Below are 21,455 nucleotides of genomic sequence, written 5' to 3'. Positions count from 1 at the left end.
GATCCAACAATTACCTGTTAATTAATTTGGTCTAATTGATGCTTCAAAGATGCATCAACCACTTCCCATTAGTCCAACCACAACAATAATCTGAATGGGCCCATTTGTGTTGCAGATTATTGGTAGCACAATAAAATCAGTAGATCAAAGTGCCAGCCCCTTCCCTCTGGTGTTCTGGCCATCTGCCTGTGTGAGGTTCTTCACCAGGATTTAGGAGGATGATGATGGAGACTTCTTCCTCTTTGTCATTTGCTTGCATTTGCTAGGAGCTGGTTTTGTGTGCTTCAAGCTTTATTTTTTAATGTTTGGGCTGTTCTCCTGCTCCATGGGGTTAGTTGTGCTCTGACTGATTAAGGTTTATTAGTCTTTCTCTAAAAGATGGGATTTCTTTTGGGGTGGGAGAAGACCCACACCACTGCCTGTAGCTGAGCAAAAATTCAGCTAAAACACCTTGAATAATAGTTAATAGCTTGTTGTGCAAACAACCTCAGAAGAGAGGTCAGCCTGTGCCACCTGCTCCCTGGGACACACCTGGCTGCTGGCAGCCCAGGGCAAGGTGGGACACAGTGATTTTTTTTAAAAAATAGCCACAAATTAGTTCAGACCATATTCAAACCTCCAGCCTCGTGGAATAAACCTCATAATAAAGCACAAGGTGGCTGCCAGCAGGTGCCAGCCCCAGATGAGCCACAGGGTGCTGGACCCAGCTGAATGACACCCCAGACAGCATCCCCACAATCCCAGACCCAGCTCTGGAATTTTATTTCTCTGCACTAAAACCTCAGCCAGCAAATGGCTTCCTTGAGAGCCCGCAGTGCCTTAATCCCTCCTGCTGTGGGCTCTGTCACACAGATACCAAAGGAGCTTTTTCCTTTTCCCACCCCCACATCCAGGATTTGACCTGAGCTGACCCAGAGGCTGCTCTGTCCACCAGGGAGCAGCTGGTGCTCAGGCACCCGGCAGGGGAGGGGGATGCTTTTAATTCCCTGTGCCTGGCAGCTCCCAGGGACCTGCTGCAGCTCAAACACGGCCACCTCCATGCAGGGTGGGGGTAGAGGGAGCTCCAGGTGTATATTTAGTAATAATTGCAGAGGGAAAAAAGCTCCAAAAAACCCAACAAATTGTTAAAACCACCTGCCTCGTCTGGCATTTTTAGTATCATACTGGGTCACCCACCCCACATGGATGCACCCTGCAGAGTTTCCCACCACTTGCAGAGGGACCCAGGTCCCTGGCACAGGCTGGGAGTGATGCCAGGGACCTGCACCCCATGCCTGGGCTGTCAGCTGCCCAAAATGCCTCCTGGTTTGGCTGCCAGGGCTGAGATGCTCTTTATTGCCAGCAAGATCCCAGGCTTCCGGGAGGTCAGTGAAATTGGTGGTAAAATTAAAAAAAAAAAAACAACAAAGAGACACAAGAGCCATACACATTTTAAAAAAGGAGAAATTCAGCAGCTCCCACCAGACCTCAAATGCCTTGTCCCACCCCACTGTGCTGCTGCTGCCAGCACAGGGCTACAGCCCCAAAGCACACAGCCCACGCACCAGCTTTGTGGCTTCTCATTTAAAATAAGAGGCTTATCCACAAGAAAATGAGGGGGAAAAAGAAATTAAAAATTTAAAGAAAAAACAAAACTGAAGGCAGGTTTGGCCATGGCTGTCCCCAGCCTGAATCAGTCATGCTGCAGACAGGATGGCTGGGGACATGGCCAGGAGATGCAGCACTGGCAGTGACAAACTCCAGAGGGACGGACAGGGACAGCCACACTTCCACATCCCTCGTGTAGTGTTACTAGTCCAGGCAGGCAGGCAAAGAAATCCCCTCCAATGCACCTGCCCACCCTCCCTGGCTCATGGAGCACTGCAGCCCAAGGCTGGGGTGAGCTGGGTGCTGGGAGCTGCACTGGGCAGGCACAGGGACCCCTCTGTCCCCACACTCCCTTCAGATGCTTCTGGCTACAACACCACCAAAGTTCCCCTTTCAGGGCCATCTTCCTGCCCCTCCTTCACTCTGTCTCCTTGGACTGCTTGGCTCGTTGCTTGCGGAGCTTGACGAAGGCTTGAGCTTCTTTGTCCCTTTTCCTGGACTCCAGCAGCTGCAGGATCTCATCTGCCAGAGGAGAGGGCGGTGATGGTGGGAGACGCTCCCCACAGCCCCCTCCCCGCTCTGCAGGGGCTGTGGCACCACGTACCCGAGGGCTTGGGGTGCGTGAGGGGCAGCCGGGTCTGGGGCACCCGTCCCATGTCAGCCTCGTCCTCCTCGGTGTCGAGGCCGGGCAGGCGGCACAGGGGGAAGAAGGCTTCGCCCTCCAGGTCGTTGGAGCCCAGCACGTCGTAGTCAAACACGGTCAGCAGCAGACAGGCCCCTTCCTGCCGGCACTTCTCGGGGGGGATCAAGCTGCAGGGCCGTGGGAGGCAGAGGATCATCCCATCCCATCCCATCCATCCCATCCCATCCCATCCCATCCCATCCCCTCAGGCCCTTCTGTGCTCCACGGGCAGCCACAGCCCCACAGTGACCCAAAACCCTCTGAGCCCCAGCACAGCCCCACAGTGACCCAAACCCCTCTGAGCCCAGGGCCCCAGCACAGCCCCACACTGACCCAAACCCCTCAAAGCCCAGCACAGCCCCACACTGACCCAAACCCTTCAGAGCCCCAGCACAGCCCCACAGTGACCCAAACCCGCCAGAGCCCCAGCACAGCCCCACAGTGACCCAAACCCCTCAGGGCCCCAGCACAGCCCCACACTGACCCAAACCCCTCAAAGCCCAGCACAGCCCCACACTGACCCCAACCCCTCAGGGCCCCAGCACAGCCCCACAGTGACCCAAACCCCTCAGAGCCCCAGCACAGCCCCACACTGACCCAAACCCCTCTGAGCCCAGGGCCCAGCACTGACCCAAACCCCTCAGAGCCCAGGGCCCCAGCACACCCTGCACTGACCCAAACCCCTCAGGGCTCCAGCACAGCCCCACACTGACCCAAACCCCTCAAAGCCCAGCACAGCCCCACACTGACCCCAACCCCTCAGGGCCCCAGCACACCCTGCACTGACCCAAACCCCTCAGGGCCCCAGCACAGCCCCGCACCCTCCCCGGTGTGTGGGGACCCCCCTGCACACGGCAGCTCCTGGAGCAGCAGCCCCATGGCAGAGGCTCCCTCAGGGAAGCCTGAGGGGGGCTACTTCTTCTGAGGGGCTGTGGGGACGGGGGCCCCGTGGGTGTCAGCCCCTACGTACAAGTCGAAGGCCTCGTCGAAGAGCGGGTGCAGCTCGTTCCTCTTGCACTGGGTGGTCCGAGCCACCACCTCGGGGAACTCGTGCCGGGGCTCCAGGGTGAGCTGCACGAAGGGGTCGCTGGAGCCTGGTGGGGTGCAGACATCAGCCCCCCGCCCTGGCCCCTCTGCCCCGACATGAACCCAGCCGGGGGCCTTGGACACACTGGGAGGGGTGCGGGGGCCTCAGGGCAGCCTCACCCCGACCCCCAGCCCAGCCCGGGCTCCTGCAGGGTGCGGGAGCATCCCCGAGCCTGCCCGCACAGCGACCGGCCGGGCTGGCTGCAGGAGCAGTGACCTCTCCTGGAGAGCTCCCCGAACGGCAGCCGGACCCGGAGAAGGTCGCTGCTCACCCCGGAGTATTTTTTTATCTGCGACTGCTTTGCATGATGAAGAAAAGCTGCCTGCCCTGGCTGCTGGCTTGTGCCACAAGCAGTGAGACGTGGGCACTGTGTCCTGCGTGGTCCTGCCTGCCACATCCCACTGAACCAACCAGAACCAGCGCTATAACCCCCCCTTTTCCCCCAAATCCACCTCTTTAGATAAAAAAGCAAATAAAGACAGAGTCCAAGCATTGCCAGCATCTCTCCTGACTGGAGCATACCAGGGACCAAGGACAGGGGACCCTGGGGCTGCCCTGCCCACCCACACCCACCGTTGGAGTCCAGCGGGATGAGGTTGGTGGCGTTGAGCACTTCCACGTGGAGTTTCTGCTCCGAAGGCCGGTACAGAGCTTTGATGGTCACGGCCCCGTACTTCTCTGAGCTCGTGTCCAGCTGGGCAGTTGGGCACAAGGATAAGGATGCTGTCCTTCATCCCCGTCATGGAGGGGATGCACAGGAATTTTGGGGAATCCTCTGGGATGCATTGAGCCCTCTCCTGCTCAACGCTGTGGCAAAACAGCCCCAGGACTGGGAGGGTGGTGGGGAAATACCACATTTCCACAGGCAGGGCCTGTGAGCAAGGGTAGGACATGGGAAGGGGCTGGGAGCAGCATCTGGAGCCCTACCTGCTGCTGGATCCTGTTGCTGAAGTATTTCTGGATGAGCTTGCGGCTGTTGGTGGAGCAGAGAGCCAGGTGAGCCTCCAGCGTCTGTGGGGAGGGGCAGAGGTGATGGTCAAGCACATGGACAGGTCCACAGCCTGGGGATGTCCTCCCTGGCATCCCTTCCTCCCACAGGAACCCACAGGACCCCCCATCCCCATCTCCATACCCTGAAGGCTGCACTGTGGAGGGTCTCCAGCGGCAGCCCGCAGCCCTCGGCGTGGAAGCACCGCTCCAGGCTCTGGGGACAAGGATGCTGTCAGCCACCAACCAAAGCCCTGTCCTTGGCAGGGACCCCCCGCCTCCCCTTGGTACCTTCAGGGCACAGAACAGCCTCTGGCAGTGCTGGACCGAGGGCACCTGCGGCCCCCGAGCTGCTGAGAGCACGGACAGGGTGTGGTGCCACAGGAGAGTGAGGAGGCTGCAGGGGAGAGGGAGGCTGTGAGCAGGATCCAGGGGCTGGGCTGCAGGGATGGCCTTCAGCTGAAGGGCTCTGCCAAGCCCCAGAAGGAAGTGCCTCATCCTGCCAGCCCTGAAGTGGGATGGCCTCAAGCCCCATGGAGCTGAGGAGATGCTCCTGCCCAAGGGATGGTGACCCTGGTGGCCTCTGCCACAGCGCATCCCAAGTGCCCTGGTCACCTTTTGAAGTTCTCCTGGACCAGATGCTCATTGAGGTACTGCAGCTCTGACTCCAGGAACTTCATGAGTGGGATGATGGACTGCAGAGAGAGGAGAGGGCATTGGGGAGGGCAGGGGGGCATCCAGCAGGGCACAGCAGGCCAGGGATGATGGACTGCAGTGTGAGGAGAGGGCATTGGGGAGGGTAGGAGGGGTATCCAGCAGGGCACAGCAGGCCAGGGAGGATCTCAGAGAGGCTCCTTCCCACACAGGCAGGCTGTGCCTGGTGTGGTCCTGCCGCTGACATGGGCACCAAGTAAAGGCTGTGGAGCTCTGGGCCCCATCACTGGTGTGTCCTGTGCCCCAGACACAGGGAGCAGGGATGAACAGAGACAGAGGCACCCACCAAGAAAGCAAAGGCTATCCATGGCTGCCCAAAATGATGGTCCAGGAGGGGCTGGACCAGATACTTACATCCTCAGGCTTCTGGGTGTCACTGGAAGATGAGAGCTCCTGGATGTGTCTGGCAATGCCCTTTTCCAGCTGCCAAGGAGAAATGCAGGAAGAGACTTGGACTTTGTCCTCTGCAGCAGCCTCCCCATGCCCAGCTCCACCTTGTCTCCATCCCAGGAGCATTATGGGCTTCAGGACACCTTGGGTAAAACTGCTCTGGGCCAGGTGAGGGCCAAGGGGGCATCAGTGGCAGGTGGTCACCTTGGTAGCCAGGGCTTGCACCACGTCCCGGACCTCATGGTCCAGGCAGGCCACGGTGCTGTCGAGCTGGTTGTGCAGAGCGTTCTGGATCTGCTGGGGCTCGATGATGCCCCTGGTGCGCTGCTCCAGCTGGGCCCAGGCCAGCTGGGATGGCAGCTTCAGCATCTGCAGCCGCAGCTGCTCGATGTTGTTCACCACGATGCAGAGCTGGGGGAGGTGGGTCTGCTTCAGGGTCCACACCCCCTGGAGCATGCCACATCCCCATCCCCGAGGCAATGTCCATCATTTTTCCCATTCCCATCCCACATCCCCATTCCCATCTCCATCCTCATCCCTAGTCTCATCTCCATCACCATCTCCATTCTCATTTTCATCCTCACCTGTGTCCCCATCCCCATCCTGCTCCCCCTGCTCACATCATTTCCTTCCTGATTTTCCAGGATTATGGCTTTTGATGGCCAACTGTGGAACCCAAACTGGGGATGTCAGCTGGGTTCTCAGCAGTTTAGCTCCCTCTTTGTCCAGACACCAGGGCCAAATCCTGCCCTTCCTGGAGCAACCAGGACAGGTTCCAATACCAACCTTGTTGGCCGCCTCGCCCTCGTTCTGCTCACTCAGGGACAGAGCCTCAGCCCTCTCCTTGATGAGCTTGCAGTACATCAGGGAGATCTTGCACATGTCCTGCAGGGCAGAGAGGAAACCAGCAGGAGTGAAACAGGCAACAGGAGGATCGCTGTGGGCTCAGGGAGTCCCATCACTGGGGGTACTGGCTCCTTCAAGGAGACACATCCCCAAGAGCAGGAGGAGGAAACTCCAGGTGCTGGTGGCCAGCTGCACAAACCTCCAGGAGGTTGACCATGATCATGAAGGCTTTCTCAGGGTCTGGCCAGTTGAGCTGCTGCCAGGTTGTCACAATCTGGGCGTAGCAGGTGGACAGGTCAACAGTGGATGTGCTGTGCTTGTGGTACCCGTAAGGCTTCAGCTGAGGGGCAGAGAAGGCAAACACAGCTTGAAAAGGGAGATGCCAGCCCAGAGAGCAGAGCTGCTCCTTCACTTTAAGGCTCTCTGGCCCATCATCAGCTCCTTATACCCCAATGTATCATCCCACAACCACTTTGGAGAGTGGAGGAGATGAGGATGGATGGAGCAGCACAAACAGCCCCCTGCTTCCTTCCACACACCCCCCCAGTGCTGCTGGGCCCCACTAAGAGCAGCCATGGCTGCCTTCCCTCCCCTCTCCAGAGAGGCTGGAAGCAAAGGGGATTCTCACAGCAGGGTCCAAATGCAGATCCAAGGGTCCAAGGGCTGCCAGGGAGCAGTGAGGGAAGGGACACAGGGACATGGTGTGGGGCCAGGCTGGGTGGGATCCGCTGGCCCAGGGGACCATGTACTTTGTTATTTGGCAGAGGAAGCAGGCTGCTCCTGGGCTGCCAGAGGCACCTGTGGTGGTGGCAGTGCTGTGAGCCAGGCCCAGCAGCAGGGCATGGAGGGCAGCTGCCGTGTCCCAAAGGGAGGAGGGAGATTTCTCCTCCCCACATTACCTGGTCCATCTGGATGGCTCTCTGGGCCCTCTCCAGCGTGGTGGTGTAGGCCTTCTGCAGCCACAGGGGCAACGCTTCCTCGAACCACTGGTGGAAGTTGCTCAGAGCCAGAGGTCCATCCCTGTGGAGGAAGGCATCCCTGTGGAGGTTCTCCAACCACACAGCAGTGGCACAGGACTGTCACCCCTCCTGCTCTCACACCAACCCCAGCCAGGGATCAGCCCCAAACCCTCTGGTGATGCTCCCATTGACACCAGGCACAAACAGCCTGCTCTGCCTGCTGTGCAGTTAGTGATGAAGGATCTGGAGATCCTCTCAGCTGACTGCTGGATCCTCCCTCTGGCCCCTCTCCCCTCTGAGGTTGGATACCTGCTTGGGAGGGAGTCCTTCATCTGATAGAGATCCTGCAGTTTCCTGTAGAGATCAAAGAGGCTCTCGGCCGTGGGTCTGGACATGCTGCTGTCCACCTTGTGCAGCTGCTCCTGGACATGCTCTGCCACCTGGATGGGAGCAAGGCCAGGGGGGACACTGTGAGACACAGAAAGGCTCCTTCTGGAGTGAGGGTCAGCTCAGGGCACTCCTCTTCCCTTTGGGTGGCATTTCAGGAGATTTGTTGGGTCAAACAGTCCCCATAGTCACTCTATGGGCACACAGGAGGAGTTTCCCTTGCTCCCCTTCCAAGCTTGCAACCAGGAGTTGCCACCTGAAAGGTGGCCAAAAACCTCAGCCTGGCTTTAGACTTTAGTCTCCTGAGGGCAGAGCAGCCCAGGCTTGCTCACCAGGCTCTCCAGCTCCAGGTAGGCAATGGAGAAGATATTCAACTTCAGGTTGCTGCAAGAGAGAAAGTGGATTCAGGAGCCTGCCAGCCCCAGGCCAGCAAACTCTGCCAGGCCAGCAAACCCTGAAAGGCCATGTCCTGGGGGAGGCCAGCACAGCCCTAAGGGGCAGAGGTGGGACCAAAGACCCCACCTGGGGAGCCCAAGGGCCAAGGAATGAGGCACCAAAGGGCCCTGCCACTCTTGATCCCAGGGAAGGTGGGTGGGGGTGAGATCAAGCACCGAAACCTACGTGCTGAACAATTTATTCCAGATCTTTTGGCACTGCTTGAGATCTTCTATCACCTCCAGGAGGAGCATGGACAAGGCTTTGCTATTCTCCTCTATGCTCTGCAAAGGGAAGAAAAGCTTGTTTTGGATGCTCAGACATTCTGAGGTGACTTTATTATGTTGGAGGGACAGAGATGGGAACTGACCTTCACCATGGGCTTGAGGTGCTGCTTCTGCATGTGGAACCACTCTGTGGTGCCTGACTGCAAGAGAGGAGTCCTGGTGGGATGGCAGGGAAGCAGGAGGAGCAAAGCCAGCTCTGTCACCCCCTTCACTCTCCCTGTCCCCTGGGTGAGGGGAGAACCTGTTGTGGGAACCACGGGCTGGGGCCACCAGGTTGAAGGGGCAGGTGTTTCCCATGCCACGGTGATCCATGTGGATTTGCTGAGGTGTGGGCATTGGGCAGGGCGTGGAAGGAAAGGGAGACCCACAGGGTCCCACCCTGCAGGGGTTGGGGTGGGTGAGACCCCAGTACCTTCAGAGCTGTGGAGACCATCTGGGGCAGGTCAGGGCTGGGGGTGCACAGCTCATGGAAAGCTTTGGTTTTGCACATCTGGACAAGGACCCTGCAAAGTGAGAGCCTGGAGTGAAACCCAGCCCCTGCCATCAGAAACAAGCACCTCTCCCCTCACAGACCCTGCCCAAAGTGCCTTCCCCTCCCAGCAACGTCCCCACAGGGAGCCCAGGACGAGGGAAGGCACAGGACAAGGGTCACAGCAGCCCAGACAGGGGGGAAAGGGCTCACACTGAGTTTTGCCAAGCTCAGGGGTTTGTCCTGAGCCACAGGACCCCAGGTGCAGCTGGCAGCAGGGACAGACTCACCGCAGCAGGGACTGGAGCCTCTCCGTGGACCTCGGGACAGAGAGGGGGAAAATGATGCGGAACCTACGGATGAGGGAGACCCCGTAGGTCAGCAGGGACTGGAAGGACTCGGCCAGCTCTGCCTTCTGGAAAGAGAGGAAACGTGCACGGTCCTCCTCAGTCACAGGCAGGTGCAGGCAGGAGCACGGAGGAGGGAGCTGCTGCTCCCATTCCTTCCCAGCCTCCTCCAGGGATGGGAAACAAATCCCTGATGTCTCTGGTAGCTTCTCCCTGGAGGGACTGAACTGAGCTTTGTGCTTACACCTCATTGCTATGCATGGGAAATGCGGTGGCTCAGCAGGGTGCAGGGATGCTCTGGGAAAACAGGCTGGGAGCAGCAGAAATTGGGTCATATTTAAGTTTTGTTGTGATTGACCTGATGGCAGGGATGGGGGAGGGGGATGTCAGTGCCAAGGGTAAGGGGCTCTCCACAGAGAGGGGAACAAAGCACTGGGAAATGCCCTCCAGACAGCCTGGCACCCCTGTACCCCACAGCCTCCTGCCCAGGGACTCTGGGAGGGGAGGCTCAGGGCTGGGTGCCTGGGGCAGTTTTAGGGGTTCCTGGGAGGGGAGGCTCAGGGTTGGGTGCCTGGGGTGCCTTTAGGGGTTCTTGGCAGGAGAGACTCAGGATTGGGTTCCTGGGGCAGTTTTAGGGGTTCCTGGGAGGGGAGGCTCAGGGTTGGGTGCCTGGGGTGCTTTTAGGGGTTCCTGGCAGGAGAGGCTCAGGGTTGGGTGCCTGGGGTGCTTTTAGGGGTTCCTGGCAGGACAGGCTCAGGGCTGGGTCCTGGGGTGATTTTAGGGGTTCCTGAGAGAAGAGGCTCAGGGCTGGGTACTGGAGCAGTTTTAGGGTTCCTGGCAGGAGAGGCTCAGGGTTGGGTGTCTGGGGTGCTTTTAGGGGTTCCTGGGAGGGGAGGCTCAGGGCTGGGTGCCTGGGGCAGTTTTAGGGGTTCCTCGGAGGGGAGGCTCAGGATTGGGTGCCCTGGGGCAGTTTTAGGGGTTCCTGGGAGGGGAGGCTCAGGGCTGGGTGCCTGATCTCCCTGATCCCTGCCCTCACCTGCTCTGGCCTCAGGCGCTCCTGCACCCAGCGGTACTCGATGCTGGTGATCTGGTGGAGCAGGCAGCTGCTGTTGAACTCCAGGCTCTGGTAGAGTTTGCTGTAGGCCAGCCACTGCCTGGGGAGGAGGGAGGGCTGGGCTGAGCTCTCAGGGCTGGGGGACACCCAGGAGCCAGCCACAGCCACAGCTGGGGGCACAGGGGGCACCCAGGGAGCAACACCTGAGCTGAGGGGACAGAGCAGCTGTGGGGAGAGGGTCCCAGCAAGGCCCCAGGTGCTGCCCTGGCTGTGGGGTACTCACGCCATGTCCTGGTGGAAGTCAGAGAGGTCCTTCTGCGTGGCATGCAGGTACAGCACGGTGCTGGCGTGGCTGCTCAGCTCCCCATCCCAGGAGGTGCTGCCAGCCTGCAGGAGGGAAAGGGGGAGGAATGTGTCCTGGAGCAAGGCAGGACGAGGAGGACAGGCACCATGGGGGGTGTCACAGACATGTTTTATGAAAAATCCTTTCCTTAAGATTTTTCCTCCTTAGAAGCTGAGAGGCCTCAGGAACAAAATGTAAACAATGATTATCTGCTGCTGTGGAATGCAACAGGTGGGTCTGTGATTGGTCTCATGTGGTTGTTTCTAATTAATGGCCAACCACAGTCAGCTGGCTCAGACTCGCTGTCCAAGACCAAAGCTTTTGTTATCATTCTTCTTTTCTATTTTTAGCCAGCCTTCTGATGAAATCCTTTCTTCTATTCTTTTAGTACAGTTTTAATATAATATATATCATAAAATAATAAACCAAGCCTTCTGAAACATGGGGTCAGATCCTCATCTCTTCCCTCTCCCTCGGAGCCCTGTGAACACCATCATTTACAGGAGTGGGAGCCCCAGAAATGTGCCAGGCATCCTCCTGACCCTCATTCCCATCACACAGCAGTTGGGGTGTGGGCTGCAAAGCAAGGCCTCCCCAGACCAGCTGCTTCTGCTGCTGGTGGCAGCCCTGGTGGCACCTGGTGCTGCAGGATCTCGTGGGACACCAGCTGCTGCAGGAGGTGGCGGTGCACGGTGTAGCTCGGCTGCGTCCGGCTGCTTGTGGTGGCCCTCTGCAAAGAGACAACACACAGAGAACCATCACCTGCCTGGACACACAGGGACACTGCCACAGCAGGGACACAGGGCCCAAAAGGCAGGGCTGGAGAGCCAAGGGCTGTGGGTGCACCAGGAGCAGGGTCCTGGTGCTGGCACGGAGCTCAGGGCAGGGTCCAGCACCTGCACACCCTGTGCTGGCACCTGTGGCCCCCAAACAAGCCCCAGGGGACGGGCAGCTGTGCCATCCTGCCAAGGCAATGGAAAGGACCTTTCCACATCCCATCCCACCTTCTTGTGTGTCAGCAGGAACTGCAGGTGACAGTGTCCCCGCTCGGGATAGGTCTCTGTCCGTGGCTCCAGCTGGTACCACTGGTCATCCCAGCAGTGCAGGTCCTGCAGGCACAGAGGGACAAGGGGGAAGCCCTGGGCAGCCTTCCCAGGAGAAGGATCTCGTTCAGAGACCAGGGGATCTTCATCCCACTGCGTTCGTGGGGCAGGAAGATTCAGCATTGGATTTAAAACACAGCATGTGCAGTGACTGAGGGTGTTGGAATGACTGCGGCCCAGGGAGAGCCCGTGGCTCTGACAGGGGTCCTGGATGTGCCACAGGGCTGGCATCCTGCCTGGGTCCTGTGTGGATCCTGTGTGTATCCTGTGTGGATCCTTTGTGGGTCCTGTGTGGATCCTGTGTGGATCCTGCCTGGGTCCTGTGTGGATCCTGTGTGGGTCCTGTGTGGATCCTGTGTGGATCCTGCCCGGGTCCTGTGTGGATCCTGTCTGGGTCCTGCCTGAGTCCTGTGTGGATCCTGTGTGGATCCTGTGTGGATCCCGTGTGGATCCTGCCTGGATCCTGTGTGGATCCTGCGTGGATCCTGTGTGGATCCTGTCTGGGTCCTGTGTGGATCCTGTGTGGATCCTGTGTGGATCCTGTGTGGATTCTGCCTGGGTCCTGTGTGGATCCTGTGTGGATCCTGTGTGGATCCTGTCTGGGTCCTGCCTGAGTCCTGCGTGGATCCTGTGTGGATCCTACCTGGGTCCTGTGTGGATCCTGCCTGGATCCTGCCTGGGTCCTGTGTGGATCCTGCGTGGATCCTGCCTGGGTCCTGCATGGATCCTGCGTGGATCCTGTGTGGATCCCGTGTGGATCCTGTGTGGATCCCGTGTGGATCCTGCCTGGGTCCTGCATGGATCCTGCGTGGATCCTGTGTGGATCCCATGTGGATCCCGTGTGGATCCCGTGTGGATACTGTGTGGATCCTGTGTGGATCCTGCCCGGGTCCTGTGTGGATCCTGCCCGGGTCCTGCGTGGATCCCGTGTGGATCCCGTGTGGATCCTGCCCGGACCCCGGGAGGTTTCACGGGGGAAAGTCCTGGGCAGTCCCTCGGAGGAGGGGAGGCAGGCAGGGCTCACCTTCAGGCGAACGACCACGTTCCCCAGGAAATCGTCCTGCCCTTTGTCTTTGCGAGCATCTTTAAAGATCCTGGAAGGCACAAAGAGCCGAGGGGGTGGGAAGGTGCCTGCAGCCGTGTGACACAGACCTGCTGCCCCTCTCCCTCCTTCCAAGGGCGATTTTTAAAACCCAGCAGGCAAATCAGCATTTTCCACCCCTCTCTCCTCAGCAGCCCTGGGGCCACACCAGCACCAACCTCTTGAGGCCGTGCAGGTCCGTGAGCTCCCCCAGCTTGTGCCGCATCGATTCCACCACGTCCGAGTCCCTGCGAGGATGGAGAAACAGAGCAGGGAATTGCAGAGACGGTGGAGAGGGAAAGCACAGGAGCAGGGAGGTGTCAGCGTTGAGGCCGCCCCCAAACCCAGCCCAAATCTGCGAGCACGTGGGTCTCCATAAATTAAAGCAGGGTTTAGGAGCAGCCCTGCCTGGGCACAGCCAGCCTGGCTTTCCCTGCTGGCACAGGTCACATCCTGCACTGAGCATTGCTCCACGGAGAGTGATGGGAAAGGGGTTCTCAGCTGGCTTTGGGGCCTTTAAAAAAGCTCTAGATTGAATGCCAGGAGGCAGCACCCCTCGGACAGGTCCGGGGCTCACGGGGATGCTGTCACTCACCACATGTCCAGGTGGAAGCTGGCTGTCTCCACATCTTTAAACTCCCTGCAAGGCACCAGGGGATGCTGTTATTGCAGTAACACAGGAACGGTGAGCCCCCATCCCCAGCCAAGAGCCCTGGCCGTGCCCTGCGCCCCCACAGAGAGCAGAGCCCAGGGGTAGGGGTGGATTACAGGATGAAGGTCTCGTTCCACACTGGGCTGAGGGTCTGGTTTATGACTTGGGTGCGATGGATTTGGTCTTCAGGGATGAGGTCTTTGACCACAGCCTTCATCCTCTTCTTGTGGTCGGGGTGGGCTGGCTCCTGGCTCCTGGTGTCGATGCCCAGCAGGCAGTATGGGTCACTGAGCCCTGCAGGGACAGAGCTCTGGGCATTCCCTCGGCAGCAGCAGCTGCCCCTCTCCCCACGGGACACCCCCTCCACTTACCACTGACATCTTTGCCCAAAATTCCCTTGGCTTCCTTCACAGTGGCTTTCAGGCAGTAAATGGGGCTCTGGAAAAATGAATAAACAGACATTGATGTGAGGGGTCTGTCATTACAGACAGACGTGAGACAGGAGACATCTTTTCATTAAAATCCTTTTGTTAGGATTTTTCCTGCTGAAGCTGAGAAGTTTCAGCAACAAAATGCAAACAATGGTTATCTGCTGCTGTGGAATGCAACAGGTGGATGCGTGATTGATCTCCTGTGGCTGTTTGGATTTACTGACCACTCACTGCAGAGCTGGGTCTCACTCTGTGCTGAGACACAGACCTTTGTTATTCATTCCTTTTCTATTCTTAGCTTAGCTAGCCTTCTGAGAACTTTCTCTCTTTTTAGTATAGTTATAACGTAATATATATATTATAAAATAATAAATCAAGCCTTCTGAACATGAGGTCAACATTCTCGCCTCTCTCCTCATCCTGCAACCCTTGCAAGCCCTGTGACAGGGGTCACCAACCCTGAGAGGAAGGATCAACCCTGCATGGAAGGATGGGGCTGGAGCAGGACCCTGCCATCAGCTCCCACCCAAGCAGTGACAACCCCAGGGCACCCCAAATCCCCACCCCAGGGGCTCAGGGGCACTGCAGCCCCCCAGCAGCCCCCCAGCTGCACCCTGGGGACACTGTACCTCCAGCTCCATGACCTGCTGCATGATGACTCTGTGCTCCTCTGCGTCCATGCCAAAAGCCTGTGTGGATATTGGGGCTGGTGATGGATGCTGCCCTGTTAACAGGGGCTGGACAGCAGCCAGGGGCTTCCCTCTGCTCCCTGGGAGCCAGCAGCAGCCCAAGGGGAGAGGAGAGAGTCCAGCAGGAAGGCTGGGGACTAGCTGAAAGCTCTTGAGGGAGAGCCTTCTTCCCACCATCCCCAGCCTAAGATAAACACTTCTCCCCAGGGCTAATCTTTCCCAGCCCTCCAGCTGCATGCTGCTGCTACATCTCTCATGGTGCTTGTTAAAAGCTCCCTCTGAGTGACCCTCATGATTATTGGCTCCAAACAACCAGAGAGAAATGGTGTGTGGTGGGGGTCAGGGCAAGTTCTGCAAGGTGGGATGGGGCACTTCCACATCCTGGCCCAGCCCCTGGCACATGGAAAGCCCAACCTAATTCAAAGCCCAGCCTGGGTCTGCTGGTAGGTAAAACCAGCACTGGGAGATAAAAGAAACAGTGGGAAGGATTCCACTGATTGATGAATGGAAAAAGATATTTGCTTTTACAAATAAACTTTAGGTTTGTTGATAAACGAAATTAGACATTGAGAGATGAAAGAAACAATGGGGAAGAAAAAGCCCTAAATTCTGTAAGAATTAGAAATGAAAAGGGAGGGTTGTACATTAATATTCTCAGGTTTGAGGGTTGTACATTAACATTCTCAAGCTTGCAAGTAGAAGTTTGTTATTCAGCCTCCTGAGAATGCTGTGATCCCCTGTGAACCACCAGCGTAAATCAAATCCCTTGAAACACTCACTGAGGGAGCTCGGGGCATAACAGACCCCCAACAGCCCCCTAGCAGCCCTGCAGCTGGGAGGATGGACATGGCAGGGGACAGCTTTTGGGGAGCCTGTCAGGAAGGGGCTGCACCTTCTGCACGTAGGAGTAGAGCTCCTGGGAGTCCCCCACGTGCTGCTGCTCGGGCTTGCCCAGGCGGTGCCGGATGGTGTAGAGAACCTCCTCGTAGAGCAGGGCCAGCTGTGGGGACAGGGTGACACCTCCCGTGGGGACAGCCAGCAGGGACCCCCAGGAGCAGCAGGATTTCCATGCAAACCCCAGGAGCAGCAGGATTTCCATAAAAACCACAGAAGCAGCAGGATTTCCATCCATCCCCCAGCAGCAGCAGGATTTCCATGCAAAGCCCAAGAGCAGCAGGATTTCCATAAAAACCCCAGGAGCAGCAGGATTTCCATGCAAACTCCAACCTTAGCAGGATTTCCATCCATCCCCCAGCAGCAGCAGGATTTCCATGCATCCCCAGGAGCAGCAGGATTTCCATGTATCCCCAACAGCAGCAGGATTTCCATGCAAACTCCAAGATTAGCAGGATTTCCATGCATCCCCAGGAGCAGCAGGATTTCCATGCATCCCCAGCAGCCGCAGGATTTCCATGCAAACTCCAAGATTAGCAGGATTTCCATCCATCCCCCAGGAGCAGCAGGATTTCCATGCAAACTCCATCATTAGCAGGATTTCCATGCATCCCCAGGAGCAGCAGGATTTCCATGCATCCCCAGGAGCAGCAGGATTTCCATGCATCCCCAGCAGCAGCAGGATTTCCATGCATCCCCAGCAGCAGCAGGATTTCCTGCCCAAGCTCCATGCCAGGCCCTGCCACCCCCTGCCTCCTGCCCTCCACCTGCTGTCCCTGGGGAGCTGGGCCACGTCCCCAAGCCCCTGCAGCACTGCCACCCCCTGCAGGGCCACCAAGGGCCACCAGGGTGGGGCCACACTCGTACCTCCTCCTTGGAGAAGCGGTGGGACAGATCCATCTGGGGAGAGAAGAGGAGCAGAGAGGTTTCCCATCAAGGGCATGGTTTGAGGAGGAAGTCGTGGCCGGACAGGGCAGGGCAGCCAGGGTGGGGTGGCATCACCCACAGCACATGAGGGTGGCACGTCCCAAAGGATGCTGTGACACCCCGTGGCTGAGGGACAATGTCCCCCATCACCCAGCAGCAGGGCAGCACGGGGGGATTCACCCCCAAGTCCCATTAATTGAGGAGGGGGCTGTGAGGGTGCCAACAGCAGCTTGGGGGGACCCTCAAGCAGGCACCTGTCACCCCAGAGCCACTCACTGCAGCAGCACCAGGCTGGAGGGCAGAGCAGCTGAGGGACAGAGCATGGGGAGGAGCTCCAGGCTGGGCAAGGAGGTGCCAAAAGCCACCAGGATTTGGGGCACTGCTCCAAATCTCTGACAGCTGCAAGGGAGCACTGCTCATCCCCCACGTGAAGGATGCCCAGGACAGCTCTGACTGCCCAAACAGGAATTAAATCTGAGCGGTGACAGTGCCAGAGGAAGGGAACTGGTGTCCCTGTGCCATCTGTTACTGGCCCTGGCACTGGAGCCTCTGGGAGTACAAGGGGGTGACACCGAAAAACGCAACAGAAGTCTTTAAAATGAGTTTGGGCTTTTCTGGGCTGAGGGGGTTGGCAGAGCATGGCCCCAGCAGGGCTCGTGCAGGGCTGGAGGGGATGGATGGATGGATGGATGGATGGATGGATGGATGGATGGATGGATGGATGGATGGATGGATGGATGGACGGGCAAATCCTACCTGTGGGTCAGCCCACAGGCCCCAAAGTGACCTTAGAAACCCCTAACAGAAAAAAATAAACCAACCCTGAGCTTGAACATTAACATTTGCTTATGGCAAATCTAGGGCTGGCATAATCCCCCGGCCATCTGGACTGAATTCAACCCTTCCAGCCCTGGTGGGTTTAACCCTTGAGCTGCTTCTCTCCCCCTGCCTCCACACCCCTCCTTGTACCCTCTGCTGGCTGCTGGGGCTCTGGTGGCTCAGCAGCCCCCTGTGAAAGGGTCCTGTTGCACTCAGGAGGTGCCAGCCTGGTTCCATGCCCCTTCTGCTGCTGCTGGCACTGTCCTGCCTGTGCCAGGGCACGGGGGCACGGCCCCATCCCAAACCTTTCAGCATCCCCTCAGTCAGTGCTGCCCCATTGCAAGCCCACAAGCACAGAGGGGACAGAAAAAGGACTTTATTTCTCTGCTGCTGTTATTTATCATCAGCAAGACACAAGCATCTGCTCCTCACCCAGCAGTGGGGCAGCCCGGGAGGGCAGGGGGAGGAATCCCTGCTGGTTTGGGGCAGCTCCTGCTGTTCCATTCTGCCTGGACACGGTGGCAGCTGGATCCCTGTGCTCCCATGTGCACACGGGACTGGCTAAGCTAAAGCTGAGCTGAGCCACCAGGACGTGTTCACTGCTGCTGACCCTCGTGCCAAGAGCCCAGCTCAAATCCGGGGGTGCTGCTAAAACCCAGGTGTGGATGCAGCCCCAGCATGAGCCCAGCCCAGCGGCTGCCGCAGAGGGGAGGCCGCAGGGACGGGGGTGCTCAGGAGGGGGGACGAGTCCCTGGGAGGGGACAGCCCTGGGACAGACAGACAGCCCCGGGACAGACAGACAGACAGCCCCAGGACAGACAGACAGCCCCGGGACAGACAGACAGACAGACAGCCCCAGGACAGACAGACAGACAGACAGCCCCAGGACAGACAGACAGACAGCCCCAGGACAAACAGCCCCGGGACAGACAGACAGCCCCAGGACAGACAGACAGACAGCCCCCAGGACAGACAGACAGCCCCAGGACAGACAGACAGACAGCCCCAGGACAGACAGACAGACAGCCCCAGGACAAACAGCCCCGGGACAGACAGACAGCCCCAGGACAGACAGACAGACAGCCCCAGGACAGACAGACAGCCCCGGGACAGACAGACAGCCCCAGGAGCCCAGCATGGGGCACTGTGCCCTCGTGCTCCCAGCAGCACCGGGCAGAGCTCTGGCTCCCATCTCACCAGGACAGACACACAGACACGGGGCCCAGAGGGAGTTGGTGACTTTGGCATGGCCTGGAGCAGGGCGTGGGGGCAGCACAGAGCCCAGAGGGGCTCACAGGGACCCTCAGTGGGGGCTCAGAGCTGCAGCTGACCCCGCACTCCCCCTGGGTGCCCACTGACCCGGGTGGGTGCCCTCACACCCAGGCCTTGTTCCTTTTGTCCCCCATTCCCCTTCTACAGCCTCAGCACCCAGCGTTGTCCCCAAGGCCCTCTGGGCACAGCCACCCTGACCTGCCTGCTGCCATCACCCCCCAAACACCATCCCCTGAGCTCCAATCCACCCCAAACACCTCCCCATCACCCCTGAGCTCCAATCCACCTCAAACACCTCCCCATGATCCCCTGAGCTCCAATCCACCCCAAACACCTCCCCATGATCCCTGAGCTCCAATCCACCCCAAACACCTCCCAATCACCCCTGAGCTCCAATCCACCCCCCAAACATCTCCCAATCACCCCTGAGCTCCAATCCACCTCAAACACCTCCCCATCACCCCCTGAGCTCCAATCCACCCCCCAAACATCTCCCAATCACCCCTGAGCTCCAATCCACCCCCCAAACACCTCTCCATGATCCCCTGAGCTCCAATCCACCCCCCAAACACCTCCCCATCATCCCTGAGCTCCAATCCACCCCAAACACCTCCCCGTGACCCCCTGAGCTCAAATCCACCCCCCAAACACCTCCCCATCACCCCTGAGCTCCAATCCACCCCAAACACCTCCCCATCACCCCTGAGCTCCAATCCACCCCCCAAACACCTCCCCATCATCCCCGAGCTCCTACCTCGGGGCTCTCCTCCCCGGGGAGGGTCCCCGGGGGGCTCTGGCCTGCAGGATCCATCTGGGGCAGGCTGAGTGTGGGGCAGGGCTGCAGCCGTGCCTGCAGCTCGCTCAGGCTCCCGGGAGGAAACCACAGCCCTTATCAGAGCGTGGCCATTTTAACTGAGCGGAAACGAGCTCGGGGCTCCTCGCTGAGCTCCCTGCGACGCAGGCGCCCCCCCTGGCCCTGATCCTCAGCGCCTCCTGGCCTTGCTCCCAGCACCCCAAAACTGCTCCCCAGAACCTTCTGGCCTTGCTCCCCATCATTTCTCGACCCTGCTCCCCATCATCTCCTGGCTCTGCTCCCCAGCTCTGCTCCCCAGCACCCCAGCCCTGCTCCCCAGAACCTTCTGGCCTTGCTCCCCATCATGTCCTGACCCTGCTCCCCAACCCTGATCCCCAGCCCTGCTCCTCAGCATCCCCAGCTGTTGTGGTGTGCTGTAATGTCCCATTTTGGCCTTCCAGGTCACTTCCCCAGGTGTGCCTATACCTCTCTCCCTTCCCCCTTGCCCCCATGCTGAGTCAGTCCTGTCAATCAGGCTGAACATTCCAGCAAGGCGTCGTGTGGTTGGTCAAGTTCAAAGGATGCCCCTATGCCCAGGGGTCATTGGCCTGTCTGGGTGTCACCTTCCCCTGAGACCCTGCCCCTCTCACCTGGTTGGTGGCTCACCTGTACCTCCCCTCCCCCTGTCCCTGAGCTTAAAAGGTGATCAGACCATGCAGTCGGCGTTCTGTTGGAGCAGTTGCTCACGTTCAGACCTCTGTAACCATGGAATAAACCTCTGGACATTAAACCCTCCAGCAGAATCCTCTCCTTTTTCTCTTCACCATCACCTGAAGCCATTCCTCCTGAGGTAAACAGGGTTCCTAACAAGCCTGGACTTGTTCAGTGCCCAGCTGCAATCTCCAGCAAGCCAAGGTATCTCTGGGGTGACACACCGCAGTTGCTGCCTTTGGCCCAGCAGCGAGGGTCAGACTGGCCCAGGCACAATCCAACTGGGAATATTGGGAGCGTTATTCCAATACCCAGCCCTGCTCCCCAGTGAGAGAGAGGAACAGCAGATTTGTCTTTACAAACCAGCTGTGGGTCTGCTGGTAGATGAAACCAGCCCTGGAAGGTGAAAGGAACAATGGGAAGGATTTCACTGATTGATGAATGGAAAAGGATGTTTGCTTTTATAAATAAACTTTAGGTTTGCTGATAAATTATATTCGACATTGAGAGAGGAAAGAAACAATGGGGAAGAAAAATCCCTAAATTCTGTAAGAATTAAAAATGAAAAGGGAGGGTTGTACATTAGAGGGCAATCTCTGGTGTCAGGAATTTCAGGAAGTCTGAACCTCTCAAGTACCACAGCCAATGGGGAAAGGGAGAAAGGAAACTGGGATAAAAAGGAGGCTGTGTCCTCCAAAAATTTGAGAGACCCCAGGGGAATGCTCCATGGCCTCTCCCTTTATTCAAATAAAGTAAAAGGACTCTGTCTCCTTTTTGGACATAAACCTCTGGTGTTTGTGGATTAATTTTCCTAATACCAGCACCCCCAGCCCTGCTCCCCAGCACCGTGGGGACTGTGGGGCACACACAGCATGGGGACAAAAGGAAGGTCCCTGCTATCACTTATGAGCAAGGAACTGGGAGCAAGTGTGTTGCCACATTTCTCCTCACAGAGAAAAGCGAGGCACAATTCTTCCCAAGAATATTTCTGGGTTTTGCATTCTCAGAACAGCAGAGAAAGAAAACACAATTCTCATCATTTGCTGTGCCTGTGTTTGTGCCAAAGCAGAATGCAACATGGAGATTGTTTACCCAGAGTGATGGTGTTTTATTTCCTTGGCCTCTCAGGGCCAGGAGTGTGTGTGTGTGTGTGTCAGGACTGCCACTGACAGTCACGAGATTCTGTGCAGGGAGTGCTTGGTAGATTCAGTTTTAGATGTATAGAATAATATAGTATAATAAGGTAATTAATTAGCCTTCTGATAAGATGGAGTCCTCCTCCTCATTCCTCCTTCATGGGGGCCCTCTCAGCATTGCAATACAAGTGGAGAGAAATAGTCCTGAGAAAAAAGCCCGGAGGGGAAGGGGGTGATGGAGAGGATTAGTGAAGGCAGCACGAAGGGTCTGGGCTCTGATTTTGGCATCGTTCATGCCCTGAGAGCAGAGGCAGGGACCTGGCAGGAAGCAGGGTCTGTCTGCAGCCCCGGGGGATGGGGGATTTGAAACCCC

The 21,455-nt window shown here is 57.9% G+C and overlaps 1 protein-coding gene across 1 annotated transcript; it reads right to left on the bottom strand.

Annotated features, from left to right (window-relative positions):
• Positions 1–1,557: 1,557 nt before the first annotated feature.
• Positions 1,558–19,253, bottom strand: UNC13D (unc-13 homolog D). The gene is made up of 32 exons (XM_058038920.1): positions 19,197–19,253; positions 16,292–16,324; positions 15,423–15,530; positions 14,471–14,530; positions 13,782–13,848; positions 13,527–13,704; positions 13,354–13,398; positions 12,938–13,006; positions 12,702–12,771; positions 11,579–11,683; positions 11,212–11,304; positions 10,515–10,618; positions 10,214–10,331; positions 9,121–9,245; positions 8,774–8,864; positions 8,445–8,501; positions 8,261–8,358; positions 7,972–8,023; positions 7,562–7,692; positions 7,193–7,313; positions 6,493–6,633; positions 6,234–6,332; positions 5,652–5,858; positions 5,412–5,480; positions 4,959–5,038; positions 4,635–4,740; positions 4,489–4,560; positions 4,284–4,367; positions 3,930–4,050; positions 3,240–3,363; positions 2,192–2,397; positions 1,558–2,109 (listed from the first exon to the last, which is right to left on the bottom strand). Exons 1-32 carry the CDS (start codon positions 19,251–19,253, stop codon positions 2,006–2,008), a joined length of 3,195 nt encoding a protein of 1,064 aa, XP_057894903.1. The 3' UTR covers positions 1,558–2,005.
• Between the last annotated feature and the right edge of the window lie 2,202 nt (positions 19,254–21,455).

This window comes from Melospiza georgiana, chromosome 21 (genome assembly GCF_028018845.1).
Source record: "Melospiza georgiana isolate bMelGeo1 chromosome 21, bMelGeo1.pri, whole genome shotgun sequence".
NCBI classification, from domain to species: Eukaryota; Metazoa; Chordata; class Aves; order Passeriformes; family Passerellidae; genus Melospiza; species Melospiza georgiana.
Note: the sequence above shows the minus strand (reverse complement) of the source record. Positions and strands in the feature narration are given on the sequence as shown.

What these genes read in the sequence shown, in the direction of transcription:
- UNC13D (XM_058038920.1), bottom strand. Translation starts at nt 19,253, where the DNA reads ATGGATCCTGCAGGCCAGAGCCCCCCGGGGACCCTCCCCGGGGAGGAG. An exon ending in AGGGCGAGGCGGCCAACAAG is followed by an intron (nt 5,859 to 6,233) that starts GTTGGTATTGGA and finishes CACCTCCCCCAG; the next exon opens with CTCTGCATCGTGGTGAACAA. An exon ending in ACACCCAGAAGCCTGAGGAT is followed by an intron (nt 5,039 to 5,411) that starts GTAAGTATCTGG and finishes CTCTCTCTGCAG; the next exon opens with TCCATCATCCCACTCATGAA.